Below are 15,496 nucleotides of genomic sequence, written 5' to 3'. Positions count from 1 at the left end.
GAGGCTTCTGGTGAACCCGGACCGGGAAAATAGGCGTTAGGTTAGGGCGATGATGGACGACTGGTAAAGGCCAGGTCGTTTTCATTTTTTTTTATAGATTTTGTAAATTTCATTTTTCAGTTTTATTATAGTATATTTCATATTTCATTTCTTAAATAGTATTTTTGTATGTAACTTTTTTTTTAACAATTTAGCGGCAGCATGTAAATGTTACGGACGGTTTGATGTTTGACTTGATTTGTGTAATTATTTATTTTAGAATGTGTTTGTTATTTTGATGCTGTTGTTTTCGTAATATTTTCTTTGTAATTTTTTATGTATAATTTAATATGTGATTGGCATTTTTTTAAGGGGGGAGATAATGTGGTGTATATGTGGGTATGCCAATAATAATGTACCGTCAGTAGTGATAATAATAAATCAGTCCAGTACCAACCGCCGTTTCATTAACACCCCTACATTACATTACCAAAGAGTTATTTTGATTGTCATGTTTTTGTACATGTTTCTGCAATGGAAACAAACGATAACATAGAGGAGGGAGCTGTGTAATCGAATGCAATTAATTTAGATGAGATCATGTCGTTTTCAATCAAACTGCATTAATTGATTCGATGTAGTCTATAATCGCATGCTGTGTTGATATGCTAGAGACGAAGCTATGCACGAAGTGTGTAGTAATTAACAGAGCCATCTATTGGAGAGACATCTAAAACAATAAACCTAACCTTTATTTGAAAAGCCGGCAGATTGAATCTAATAAATACACTCGAAATTGTACCAGTAACGATTATAAAATAAATAGTTAAGGCGAGTGGGATTGGAACTCGGTACTTTTTAAGATTTCTTCTCTCTCGTCAGTTGTAGGTGATTTATATCGATGTAATATACACTTTAACACTCGGGAAAAGAAAAGCGAAATAAAAAAATAAACCTATGTAAAAATTAAATTATTTGAAATATAGATTTTGTCAAAAAGTTTTTAATTTAATATTAAAAAAACAACAAAGTTGAAAGTACAGGAAAGTTTTTTCATCTAATATCTTTTGACAAAACATATTAAAACAACATTAAAGTTCAATCAAAAGATTTATCATTTTAACATCTAATTGCAAAAATAAAAGTTTCAGCGGCCCTTAGAATATTAATAAAACCGTAACAAAATAAAACTTTTTAAACGATGCAGGAATATAAATTAAATAATTACAAAATACAAAATGTCAAAAGAACACAAAACTAAGGCTCCTACGTAAAATATCGTAACTGTAATTTTAAATAAATATCTTTTATATCCAATTCTGCACAAATTCTTGCGACATCTAAATGTATATAAAAATTAATATTAAGTCATAACAATTTAAACGATATAACGGTGTATCATAAATGTACACTAAAATCTTTTTTGAAAAATTGATTTTTCTGTCTCATCACTGTTCGCGTAGGAGTCAAGTTTTTCTTGGATGTGCATTGCCGTTGTCTTAGCGACCAATTTTAAAGTTTAAGTTTCATTCGATGCATATGAGACTCAGAGATGGGGGTACCTCAATAACTCCTGTGTGGCCAGCTTTTTTTTCTTTATTCAAGATCTACAGACTCATGGTTCGTACTCCGTCAGATTATTTTTTGCACATTTTATTTTCATTTGCGTTATTTTTTTATGTTGCGTAATCCTTATGCTTATGGGGAATCGGTTGCTTTTTTAATTATCCCACTATATGTAGTTTTTATTTTTTTTTCATTATTTTCATAAATCTGTATACCATTATGTTTTCTTTTCCTATTTTTTTGGTACGCACTAACTTCTATATGGCCAGCTTGTTAACCATGGAATTTCAGGCCTATTTAATTTTCGTCATTTTGCTGATAGTTGGTACCGATGGTGACGATTCGAATTTATAATAATAGAGTAATCAGGAACTTCAATGACTCCGTCCGCGTGGAAAAAAAAACAAAAGCAAGTAGCCTATGTGTTCTTTCAGACTATCTACGAGTACATCTATCCCAAATCGAGATCCGTTCAGCAGTTAAGGCTACAAACTCTAACATACATCTAAACGTGCATTTATATTACTAAGACTAGCTGTTCCCGTGCGGCTTCATCCGCATAAAATTATGAAAATTTTATTTTATTGTTTACATGTGTCAAATTATCAATAGCAAATGTTAAAATGACATGACATGACAAACCTTGACAACCTTGCTTCCTTAATGTTGGCAGCAACTTATGGTCTCTTTCCCATATTAGGGTTTTATTATTAAGTTTAATGGCGTGAAAATATATAACCTAAAGCGTGACGTAAATATAGGACTTTTTATTAAAAAAAAGAATTATTCAAAAATATGCTATAATTGCTGACATCTTAGGCAACAAAGAACGTGTGTGTTTACGCTTTATTATAATGGTATAGATAGATTACTAACGTAATAGAATTAAGATCTCAACTAACACTGCGGTCAATAATTATGTCATTGATAGTAGAATAGCTTATAATTGTCAATAATTGAATCTGAGAGCCAGTCGCAATTCCAATTAGATTAGAACAATTAAATTGTTAATGTCGCGTGTAAGAGCGCACGCCTTCACTAAACTATCGCACAACTGTACTACGATTGTCGTTTCATAGCCAATGCAACTGTTTTGTACAACTAAAAATCGAAGAGTGCGCTCCATATAAACTCATAGAAATCAAAGCGAGGGTTCAGTTGTGAGATAGTTTAGTCAAAGGTGCGTTCTCTAAATGGGCATGTGTACAATAACGTCATGCTCTTAATATTGTATTACGGTACAATAAGTTTATCTATACCATTATAATAAAGCGTAAACACACAGTTCTTTGTTGCCTAAGATGTCAGCAATTACAGCATATTTTTGAATAATTCCTTATTTCATAAAAAGCAATACACTTACGTCACGCTTTAGGCTATAAATTTTCACGCCATTAAACTTAGGGGGTAAACATTTTGGATAAAAGCCCTAAAGTGGGAAAGAAACCATAAGTTGCTGCCAACATCAAGGAAGCAAGATTGTCAAGGTTTGTCATGTCATGTCATTTTGACATTTCCTATTGATAATTTAACACATGTAAACAATAAAATAAAATTTTTAACAATTTCATGCGGATGAAGCAGCACGGGAACAGCTAGTTTATTATTATACATGATGGTAAATGCCACTTGAATTTGCTGAAATAGGGAAATTATCGCTCATAAAAACCCGGAGAAGCCGATGCGCTTGGTGACACAGAAAAAAGTATATTTTTCCTTTCTATGGGCCCCTGCCTCCGTTAACTGCACTTCCCTTGTTATATTCCCTTATTATAAAAATAGGAAAGTGAAGTTTTATAACGATTAGCTTTCATACGCAATGCAGTTTTCATGGAACTAAAAAAACAAAAGTAAGCAGCCTCTGTTATCTTCCAGATTATCCTTAACAACTACACCAAATTTTATCGAGATCCATTTAACTGTTTTGGGCTACAAAAATAACAAACATCATCTAAATTCCAGATTATCCTCTACATCTATGCAGTGTATTTATCGAGATTTTATCAAGATCTGTTTAACTGTTTTGGGCTACATTTTAAATATCTAAACTTTATTTATAATATTAGTAAGATTATTTAGAGCTATCGATATATTGTGTGTAAGTTTGTAGCTTCGAAGTCAAAGGAAACAGAACAATGTAGTAAGAAATAACAATGGCGAATGTTACGTGTAATTTACAATGTAGAATAGTTGTACAGGTTGCAACAATGCTCAGCTTGCGGACGTTATAACGTTTACTTCGGCTTCGCACATGAACTGCCGAATTATTCAATACAAGCTCTTGATGGCGACTTCACCCGCGTGAAATTAAAAAATATAGCTAATGCACTGATAACGTAGCTTTTTAATGGTGATAGAATTTTTGAAATCGAATAGTTTTTGAGATATATTAATAAAAAAATGCAAATCTTTCCTCTTTATAACATTGGTATAGATTACGGGAACTAACTAAGGTAATACCTCAAGTTCTGTGTAAACGTGCATTAGTTGATGATGAAGGAAAACGAAAAGTTACGTCTAATTTAAATGCACGCCATCTATCGGTTAAAACCAATACAATATAGGACAGGATCGAGCATCGAAGATCTGGTTACGGAAAATAAGGGTAAAAAGTATATCAATTCCATTTTTAAAGCGACATTTTAAAATAATAAACAGACAATCACACGTATTTATTATAATGTAGAGACATAAGTCGTGTATTTGAAACACGTGCACGCTTCTAGAGTGACATTAGTACCGAAATTACATGAAACCAGAAACACACTGAATGCTAAGCTAAGCTTTATGAAAGGAATCAAAACTAAATAAAGAAAACTCGAATTACATAATCAAAGATTAATATATTTTTAAAAGATGGATATTTACTTATTTAGTTTTATAAAGCGCTAATAGCTTAATGGTTTGGAGTACGGACTACCGATCTTGCGGTCGAGGGTTCGAATCCCGCCATTCGACTATTGTTAACCATATTCTAGTACATTGTAAGCTTAGATAGAATTGTAACATATTAGTAAATAAACTAATACTTTTAATAAATAAAAACTAACGTCTAAACATCTAATAGAAATCTATCGCCCCACAATTTATGTTCGTTTATGTAGCACTTTCTTTATTACTTTCAAGTTATGCTGACATCTCCAATCCTGTTTCCTGAACTATGCAAATGTCCCCGAATACGTCTGCATTAGGAGTGCCATCTCGCTTATATCATTGTGTTATTTTAATCTCATTCTATGTGTACGGGGATTAGTTAGAATAGCTATACAAAATTATTGTTTACCTGTTTCGTTAAAGATGACTTTGCCAGCGTATAATTAAAAAAATATTAAAAACATATGTTACTGGTGATAACAGCTTTATAATAGTGCAAGAATTACATACAAAAATCTTCCCTCTTTATATTAGTATAGATAGATAGAAAAGGAGCTGTTGCCCGCAAACTTCATTAGCGTGGAATAAAAAAAATGGCTTGCCAGACAGACAGACAAAAAATTACGTACAACAAAATTTACAATAAAATACGTAGATTTTTTCTTATCACAGTTCTTACATATGTTTTGATATTGTACGGACGTAGTTGCGGGCAACAGCTAGTAAATTACAGTTATTCCATACGTCTGTGTTCTGTAATTGTTCATATGAACCTTTGGTATGAAATTCTTGATAAAATTCACATGTAAAACTATTCAACTAATAAAATTTGACGCGTGTTTACTTCGATTGAATGATCTTGATGCTTTGCAGGTCTAAATGTTACGCCAAATTTGTTTTACGATGTTGGCAATAGTTAGTTGAAATTTCGTTTCATTACAGTTTTATATATAAACTAGCTGTGTGCGGCTTCATCTGAATGATATTATAATAACTTTATTTTATTGTTTACAATTGTCAAATTCTCAATTGCAAATGTCAAAATACCAATTACCTTACTATGGCAACCTTGCTTCTTGATGTTGGCAGTTCGTGTCGTATGGTCTCTTTCCCACATTAGGGTTTTTATCCATAATATCTACCACCTAAGTTTAATGGCGGTAATATATATAGCCTAAAGCGTGTCGTAAGTGTAGGACTTTTTTCAAAAAAAATATTATTGAAAAATATGCTGTAATTGCTGACATCTTAGGCAACAAAGAAGTGTGTGTTTACGCTATATTATAATAGTATAGAAAGATAAAATATATAGAAGTATAGATTAGTTTTCGCCCGCGACTCCGATTACTTCTGCGTATTAAGCCATCAATCGATGCGTTATTAGTTCGAACCATCATACAATATAAATTAGTATCAGAATTGACATGTCAAAGAAAATTGATGGGTCCGGTAATGTAGTGTTTGATTAGTGATCGACTGATACGATGTTTTACATTAGTTTGGTTGAAATTGACTGTTTTTGTGAACGTTAAAATGTTTGTGTATGCTAAAATAAAGAAATTAAATGTAAAAGATATTTGTATTCTATACTATAGTATAGTTATATATAACTAATAGTATAGTTATATATAACTAATAGTATAGTTATATATAACTAATATTATAAAGAGGAAAGATTTGTATTTTTGTATGTATTGAACTCAAAAACTACTGGGCCGATTTAAAAAATTCTTTCACCATTAGAAAGGAGATTTATCTGTAAATAACATAGGCTACGGTTTTTAACATTTTTTTTTAATCTCACGCCGACGAAGTCCCGACCAACAGCTTATGAAGGGCAATACTATCTCAAAGTTGTGATCTTTACGACTACTAATTCCTTTCTGATGCATATATTGATTCAACCATTGTTTTGTTCGTAAAGAATCATTGAACTGTACAAATGGATAGGCTATTGTTTACAAAAGAAAATTTTTGAATCGTACTAACTTAAAAGCGATTATTTATGTTAACATTTAAGTCTATTACTATTATTAGTTGGAAAATTCTTCACCGCAACGAACCCAAAACACCACAGTTATAGCCTATCTATTTATAAATGTCAGTGTAAAGAACAAATACAACATTTTATAATCCAAATATTTTAATTAAAGAATGCACAAATCCTAAAGTAAAACAAACTCCAAAGTTATTGGTGTAAAGTTCAATTTTGCATATATCTGCGTGCTAGTATAACCCGACTGCGTGGAACTCTGCACTCCGTTAATGCATGAATACGGTCGCTTCTTACAAACGCTTGGTCACAAGATAATTCTGCGATAGCTGATAATATTCCGTCCTTCTCTAATGGTAACTCAAGCTCTTCTGGTACACGTGACATCCATCTCGCTTCCACACAACTAGATAGAGAAGGACATGTGATTTTAAACAAATGACTACGTAATACAGCTTCTCAAGGTTTTTAAAACTTGTAAAACTACGTCTTGACTGTAAGAAACTTGTGAAAATTGAAAATAAGGGCGTGTTCCTTTTTTCTAACCAAAGTGTCCTAAACAGTTAAGTTTTTTTTTCGTTCTTTGGTGGCATTAGTTTATTTTAAACTAGCTTTTGCCCGGAATTAAAAAAAACTTAGTAAGTCTATGTGTTCTTCCAGACTATCCTCTACATCTATGGCAAATTTTAGAGAAATCCAAACGTTTTCGATATACGTAGATGTAAACATCCGTTTAAACACACAACTTACTAATAACATATTTTTTCACTCTTTTACGTGTTAACCATATTCACAGTTTAACTTACGAAGGACAAGGGTCCGCGGGAACCATATAATTGATGGGAACTGCTGACCAGAATTTTGGTAACTCTGAATGTACCGTGTACGTTCTCAAACGTGAAGTGCCGTGGTGCTTTTGTACATGACGTTCCTAATAACAAAGACAATTTCCACTGTTAAAGTCGTCTAAAAGACGCGTTATATCTCATGTTTTTATATTCAAATGCTAAAAATACTTGCAATTTATCTAATTTACTTCACTACGACATTTAAATAATTTGGCTTAGACAAACTCTGAAAATGAAACTTAAATTCTGATCTAATTATAATAACAGTATCGATAATTAAATAAGAATTGCTTAAACCACGTATGATCGATAGTACTAAGCATATAAAGTGCATACATCTACGAAGAAAGCAAAATCTACGCACTAAAGACTCGCGATGGGTCGAAAATGGTCCAATACAAAGCGGGATGGATGAAATGGCGACAGGTTACAGGTGTAATATGCGACCCGCATATTCCCCTTAAAATAAAGGGGGAAATTTACAAAACCGTCGTAAGACCTGTCATGATATATGGATCTGAATGTTGGTCAGTAAAAAGGACGGATGAAATGAAAAAAAGATACATGTGGCGGAAATTCGAATGTTAAGATGGATGTGTGGGGTAACACGATTGGATAAGATACGAAATGAGTATATTAGAGGAAGTTTGAGAGTAGCCCCAGTAGTTGAGAAAATAAGGAGTAAAGGTTAGAGTGGTATGGGCATGTTATGAGAAGGGATGAATCGCACGTAACAAGAAGGATGTTAGTTATGAGTGTGGAGGGGTACATTGGTAGAGGTAGACCTAGAAAGAGATGGATGGATTGCGTGAAAGGTGACATGATCAAGAAGAGAGTGATGACTGATATGACGGATGATAGAATGCTTTGGAGGACGAAAACCCGGTGCGCCGACCCTACGGGAGTAGGATAAGGCAGGGGAGATGATGATGACAAATAAATGCCGTCATCGTACGATCTTACGTATGTTAACCTATGCGTAATTAGTAATATGATGTTTTACGAAAGTTTAAACAATTTAAATAATAGAAATAGTTGAAATACTAACATAATAAAATGCAGTGTGAATCAATTCATTGATTTTCTCCGTGATAAGGCAGAAAGTTAAATTGAGACAGTGGAATGAAGGACGCTTATCTCCTAACAGATTATGGAACGGTTCCAAAGAACAATCCAGCATTCTGAAAGGAAACAGTCTAATATTCACTCAGCTAAGTTGATAGCTAAATGTGACTTGCAGCAACTTTTAATTAAGAAACTAATGTAATAGAATCCTCGTATTGCCAATTCTGTGCAAGTTATAGGTGATTTCAAAAAGTTTTGGTTAATTCGGTAGTACAGTCGCGGAATTCCGCGGTGTTTCACTGCAGGATTAATTGCCTTGTTCTGTTAAGAGCAAAATTAGTACCGTGATGCAGAATTGGCGTAACTCTAGATTATCTGTATAAACGTCACGTCCCTAGCTGTCAATGTCACAAGAAGGATGGATAGATTGGCGCAACCTGTGTTCTGGCGAGAAGTGTTGCTCTGAGTTTAAAGCGACAGTATCAATTTAATAAGTTGTTTAAAAGTTCATTGCAACAGAACGGACTCTTCTTACAAATAACCAATTAGAAAGCAGTGAGTGCAAACGAATGAATAATAATAAGAAACAAGCTGTTTATCCCGCGTTTCGACTGGTGGGTGTGGTGCCGGAGGCGTAATTTTAGTCCCTTTCTCTTTCTTTTTCTTAAGAGGAAAGCATGGAATGGAAAAGTGGATTTGACGGTACAGGAGACGCATAGGAAATGTCCTCTTTACATGCGTCTTCTCCTCCGTCAATTAAGGCAACGCATCTGTAATTGTAGATGTTTATGGGCAACGGTCGCTTTCCATTTCGGTGGATTCAGATAGCCGCGTGCTCGTTTGCCACCTTATATTATAAAATAAACCGACTGTTTATCGTACAGACACATTTACCTTTTAAGGTGAAACACCGTCAGTTTCCTTAAATGTACATTAATTTTATATCTAGTTTTTTCCTACCCTATTGAAATAGGAAAGTTCTATTATATTCTAAACCAATAAACACATTTTGAAGAATGAGGGCTAAACAGACCAGAACAGAGAGCAGATTTTTAACGCAAATAAAATTGAGCTTTATATGATTAGAACAAGGTTGAATTTCATTTACACGTGTTTTTATCAAGAGTTTAAACGTGAAAAGTAATATTAAACTTTGTTACAATAGTGTAAAGTTCAGTTTCAATTGTTTTAAAAAATCTGCTCTCTACGCTCTTGTCTTCTTCCTCTGAGTCAGTTAGAATTTTTGGATTATCATTAAAAAATTCGAATGAAGATTTACTTGAATATTTCATAAACTTTCTCCATAGAGTCGTTTAGTTGTTGCGTTCTAATTTCTAATTGCTGTCTAAGGTTTTGTGTTATCTTTGATTTCTGTTCTAACTGTTGACGTAGCATCTTTAGTTTATTATTTTGCTTCTCTTCCGTCATTTCGATCCAATCTTTACGGTCTTCTAAAATAAAGTCAATAAAAGAATAACATTTTATTTCATTACTCGGAATAAAGGATTCACAGAACAACATGTAAGTAAAAATTACAGTAAAACTTTTGAAATCGACTTTACAAATTCCTAGCTGTTGCCCGCGATCGCGACTTCCCCCGCGTGGATTAAAAAATTAATAAAAAATTCAGCCTATGTTATTGATATCGTAGCTTTTTACCTTTGAAAGAATTACTAAAATAGGCCCAATAGTTTTTGAGTTGTTCCAGTACATATAAAAATACAAATCTTTTCTCTTTATTATATTAGTATAGATACAGATTTGCAAAATTGTTATAATTGAAGCCTTTTATTTGTCAAATAAGGATTTTTTTTGAAAAAATGAGTTTCTTTTTCCCTTGAAAAAGGTATGAGTAAGGCATTCCACAGGTTAACAAAAAAGTTCCAACTGAAATCTGGGCTTATAGGAAAAAACTTGTAGGAAATATCGTGGAATTCGAACTTTTGACCACGTGATATTTCCAGAAAGTGTTAAGAATGAATGTGGATGGCTACAAAGGAAGAGGAAGACCGAAGAAAGTATGGATGGATTGTGTGAAAGAGGATATGCTTAAGAAATGAGTGTTTTCAGATATGACGGCTGATAGACATGTATGGAAGAGCAGCACATACTGTGCCGACCCTCCACAAGGGATAAGGGCAAGTTGATCATGACCACGTGATCTTTGACCATTAAATTATTAGCGTAAAATAATATTTTACCTAAATTCTGTCGTATTCTTTGCAGATCACGTCCAAGAACTTCGTTTTCAGCGCAATATTCTGTCAGCATTTTGTATACAGAAAAGTTTTTTTGCTCAGTATGCTGGAATTCTTCTATGATTTTGTTTATATCTAACTTTTGTGTGTACGCCTGGAGAATAGTTACTGGAGTACACGCAAGAGCATTGAATCCGGGACACTTAAATCGAAAAACTAAAAATGCTAGCTTAGTAGTAAACGGTTTTTAGTAGACAAATACTTTTTAAATGAAGACATTAAATCTTCTTAGTTTCTCTCTTAATCATATTGTACAAAAATGTCATATTTTTTTTCATAACGACGACATCAGCAGTTTTTTTTTTATTTATGTATTTTTTAATATATGGAATGTACTGGATTAAAATATTTTTTATTTTAATTTAAGGGGTATAATATTGTCTATTAAACGTCGTTTATTTCATTAAGTTAATTTAGTTTACGAGATTTTTAAGTTTTTGACGCCGTATTTAATGCTCTTGAGTGTAGTTTTGCTGGATGTTACAACGTAACTCTTATAATTATAGATCAAATCTTGACGAAATTTTGCACAGAGATAGATTACAGTCTGGGTTGTAGGCTACGTTACGGAAGGTTTTCCTCGCGACTCAGGATGCGTGGAATTAAGAAAAAACAGTACGTAGTCTATATGTTCCTCCAGACTATGTTCTACATCTATACCAAATTTGATCGAAATCCGTTCACAGTTTCGACTACAAACTCTAACAAACATACATCTAAACTTTCGTATTTATAATATTAGTAAGATGGAAAATTAATTACATTTATATCGTTAATTATTTTAACATGTTCGCTATATTTTTCTTTAAGTTGCTTCTCTCTGGCTATCTTCTGTTCTTCCACTCTTTTTTCTTCTTTCTCATTGATTCTAATAACACCCTTTTTTGATAGGAAATTGTACAATTTCATTTCGTGATCGAATGACTTTTGTAAATCTCTCATTTCCTGAAATAGAAAGAATTACAAAAAAAAAACGTAAAACAATTAAGTGTTTTTAAAAATAATTATTGCAACACTAGCTCACTCTATCCACGTGGAATTACTCAGTGATAACGTAGCTTTTTAATGGTGAAAGAATTAATGAAATCTGGTCAGTAGTTTATATGTTATTTCAATACATACAAATACAAATATTTCCTTATTATAATATTAGGATACCTGTACTTGTAGTAATTGATCCATTCGACCTTTTTCCTGCACCGATTTTAGTTTCGTGCACCACTCGTCTCGTTGGTCGTATGCTAATGTCGAAGATTCAAAGAGATCAGTTAAAAACTTCTTGCCTTTGGTTAACGCGTTCAACATTTTGTTCCACGCTTGGTTAAATATTGCTCTGTAATTATTTTTTTTATATTATAAGGTGGCAAACGAGGAAGTGGCCACAAATGGTGAAGCGAGACTGCACATAGACATCCAATGCATTTGGGTTGTCTACCCTTAATCGATGGAGGAAACGCACATAAACAGGATATGTCCCCTTCCTATGCGACTCCTCCACCGTTAAATTTACTTTTCTCTTTACAATATTACTAGCTGTTGTTCGCGACTTCGTCTGTTTGAAATTAAAAATTATAGCTATTGGTACTTAAAGATAACGTAGCTGTTAACGGTGAAAGATTTTTGAGTAATACACACATAAATACAAATATTTCTCTGTATAATACAAGTAGTAGTATAGACTAGCTAGTAGTAAGTACACTATGTGTTCTTCCAGATTATTCTTTACATCTACGACAAATTTTATCAAGATCCATTCAGCAGTTTAGATTACAAACTCTAACAAACATCCATCTAAACTTTCACCCAAAATATCAGTATTATTAATAGGAAGTAAGATGTCTTGAAAACAAGTTTCAAACCTGTCTTTGAGCACATGTTCTATTTCTGTTCTGATTTTCTTGTTTTCGCATTGTATTGCGTTGAATCTTAACATCGCTACTTCTAATTTGTTCTCTGTACGTATCAATCGATGTTCGCTTGTGACTCGTCTCTCTTCCAGCTGTAAATCTTACTAATGTAAACTAGCTTTCGCCCCTGACTCCACGTGGCTTAAAAAAAAGTAAGTAGCCTATGTGTGCCAAACTATCCTCTATATGACAAATTTCGTAAAAATCCGTTCAGCAGTTTAGGCTACAAACTCTAACATCCATCCATCTAAACTATCGCATTTATAATATTACTAAGATGCGGAAATTTAGTTGGCAGCTTGTAGTTTAGGGTCGCTTTCCCACATGAAGGTTTTTTCAAATTTATTTACCACCTAAGTTTAATAGCATCAAAATATATGGCCTAAAGCGTGTCGTCAGTGTAGGGCTTTTTTTTAAGAAATATTTTGTCAAAGCATTAGGCTTTTTACTATTTTTATATGTCGCGCGAATGGAGTCGCGGACGAAAGCTAGTAATAGATAATACAATTACTTTTCCCATTGTTGAATTGACTAATCGTTTAAGACGGAGCGTCTGTTTATTATTCCTTTGCAGCAAACCTTCTAATTGGTCCATCAAAATTATTCCATCTGAAAAACATGAACAAAGTTACACATTTATAAGTGATATCCAAGAATCCGATTTATGTATAAAAAGAGTTAACCTCCTAGGAATTATGAAAGTCCCTTTTCGCTTACCACCCTTTTCTTATAAGCAAAAGTCGAGAAGGGAAAGTGGATTTGACAGAAGAGGAGATGCATAGGAAGAGTAAATGTCCTCTTTATGTGCGTCTCCTCCTCCGTAGAATAAGAGTAGGCAACGCATCTGCAATTTCGGATGTCTACGGGTAGCGGTCGATTCGCCATTTTGGCGGATTTAGGTGGCCGCTTGCTCGTTTGCCACCTTACTAGTATGGTATAAAAAAACCTATTCAGTATAGAAATGCAACGTATGGCCGGTTTCCCAGCTATTTTTAACCATTCATTAGTGTTATAAGTACCATAACTTCATGCGTTTCCTAATTACGTAACTTGAGTTTTTCTCCATTGAAACTTAGTTCAACTTAATGCTTATGAATCTGTAGGTAATCTATACTAATGTTATAAAGAGGAAAGAAATATTTTTATTTGAAATAACTCAAAAACTAATGGGCTGATTTCAAAAATTCTCACACCATTAAAAAGCTGCATTATCAGTGAGTAACATAAGCTATATTTATTTCACGCAGACGAAGTCGCGCGCAACAGCTTTAATTAAATTTAATCTTACTTTCACATTCAGTTTCTGTCTTCTCTCTTAACAAAATACTGTCAAGAACTTCCTTTTTACTTTTCTCTTCTAGTTTTCTGTTAGCACCGGATTTAGCTATCTGAAATAGAACAGTCTCACGATATTGTGTCATATTGCTATCTCTGTTTTTTACAATGAAAGTGAGAAGAATAATAATACGTACTTTTAGGTCAGTAGCAACATTAATGTATTCCTTCTTTAATCTTCGTAGTAGATCATCTTGTCTGCGGAACATCGGGTGAACTCCTTTCACACGATTCGATCTGTCAGCTTGTATCATACGAAACTGTAAAAAAATATACTAAGAGCGGGTACACTTTTGACTAATTTATCGCACCACAGTTGTGCGATTGTCGATTGTTTCGCAGCCAATTATTTTTTTAGTTGCACAACTAAACATTGAGTAGTGTGCCCAGCTCCAAGTTCATGGGAATCAAAACTACTAGGCCGATTTCAAAAATTCTTGCACCATTAAAAAGCTACGTTATCAGTCAGTAACATAGGCTATGCTTTTACTTTTTAATAATTCCACGCAAACGAAATCGCGAGCAACAGTTGGCCTATCTATACTATTATAATAAAACGTAAACACACACTTCTTTGTTGCCCAAGATGTCAGCAATTACAGCATATTTTTGAATAATTCTTTCTTTAATAAAAAGCCCTACACTTGCTCACGTTTAAGGCTACATATTTTAACGCTATTAAACTTAGGGGGTAAATATTTTGGATAAAAACCCTAATGTGGGAAAGAGACCATAAGTTGCTGCCAACATGAAAGAAACAAGGTTGTCATCATGTCACGTCATTTTAACATTTGCAATTGATAATTTGACACATGTAAACAATAAAATAAAATTTTCATAATTTTATGCGGATGAAGTCGCACGGGAACAGCTAGTTCTATTATAAAGAGGAAAGGTTTGTATTTTTGTATGTATTGAAATAACTCAAAAATTACTGCACTGATTTCACAAATTCTTTCACCAATAGTTTAGACTATTTTTAAATTTCACGTGTACGAAGCCGCGAGCAATGGCTAGTTTGTGATAAGCATTCAGAAGAATAGTCATGACAAAGAGATCTAAAGAAAATAGAAGTCTACGGTTACCGGGGATATTTGTTCAAAGTTACACAAGTTTTTAAAATTACATTTTCTTAATTAACCTGTCTTTGCAATCGTAAGTGGTCATCTTCCATCTTCTTCACAACTTCCAGGTCGTTTGCTTGTTCAATGCTCACGCTTGGCTGCACTTCCATGATTTCATAAAGGAAATATAATCTAGAAAAAAGTGAATGTAAAATTTTTATATCAATATCTCAAGAGCTTTGTCTGAGCCAACGGGATTCGATATTGTTGAGACTGACAGCTCGTTCACACTTGTCGTTTTTACGTCCGATAAAACATTGAGCACAGATTTCTGTCGGAAGGAAAGAAAAGTTTCAGTCGTTTTTAATCCTTGCCCAGATAACAATTCATTTATCTTTTCTATACCTTTCCTTCCCCATGAAGTTCAACACTCAATTATAAAGAAAATAGTGAGAAATGGTACATATCGTAATTAACCGAATAACTTCTACAAGACGCATATCTTCTGTGTGGTCAATCTGTCGGGTCATTGATGTAACTAATACTTTGAACTCTACCACTTTTATATTCTGTTCCTTAATAAGAGCGATAACCGTAATTCGTCTTC

At 33.4% G+C, this 15,496-nt stretch overlaps 2 protein-coding genes across 2 annotated transcripts; both read right to left on the bottom strand.

Moving 5' to 3' along the window:
* Positions 1 to 8,247: 8,247 nt before the first annotated feature.
* LOC106105907 (coiled-coil domain-containing protein 63-like) lies at positions 8,248 to 11,914 on the bottom strand. Its single transcript, XM_013286362.1, has 5 exons — positions 11,742 to 11,914; positions 11,346 to 11,528; positions 10,527 to 10,677; positions 9,605 to 9,776; positions 8,248 to 8,441 (listed from the first exon to the last, which is right to left on the bottom strand). The coding sequence occupies exons 1-5, from the start codon at positions 11,886 to 11,888 to the stop codon at positions 8,279 to 8,281; spliced, it is 816 nt and encodes a 271-aa protein (XP_013141816.1). The 5' UTR covers positions 11,889 to 11,914; the 3' UTR covers positions 8,248 to 8,278.
* A 431-nt stretch (positions 11,915 to 12,345) lies between these two features.
* Positions 12,346 to 15,135, bottom strand: LOC106105909. Its single transcript, XM_013286363.1, has 5 exons — positions 14,967 to 15,135; positions 13,963 to 14,085; positions 13,779 to 13,878; positions 13,002 to 13,099; positions 12,346 to 12,582 (listed from the first exon to the last, which is right to left on the bottom strand). Exons 1-5 carry the CDS (start codon positions 15,057 to 15,059, stop codon positions 12,346 to 12,348), a joined length of 651 nt encoding a protein of 216 aa, XP_013141817.1. The 5' UTR covers positions 15,060 to 15,135.
* Positions 15,136 to 15,496: the final 361 nt, after the last annotated feature.

This window comes from Papilio polytes, unplaced genomic scaffold (genome assembly GCF_000836215.1).
Source record: "Papilio polytes unplaced genomic scaffold, Ppol_1.0 DF822622.1, whole genome shotgun sequence".
NCBI lineage: Eukaryota > Metazoa > Arthropoda > Insecta > Lepidoptera > Papilionidae > Papilio > Papilio polytes.
Note: the sequence above shows the minus strand (reverse complement) of the source record. Positions and strands in the feature narration are given on the sequence as shown.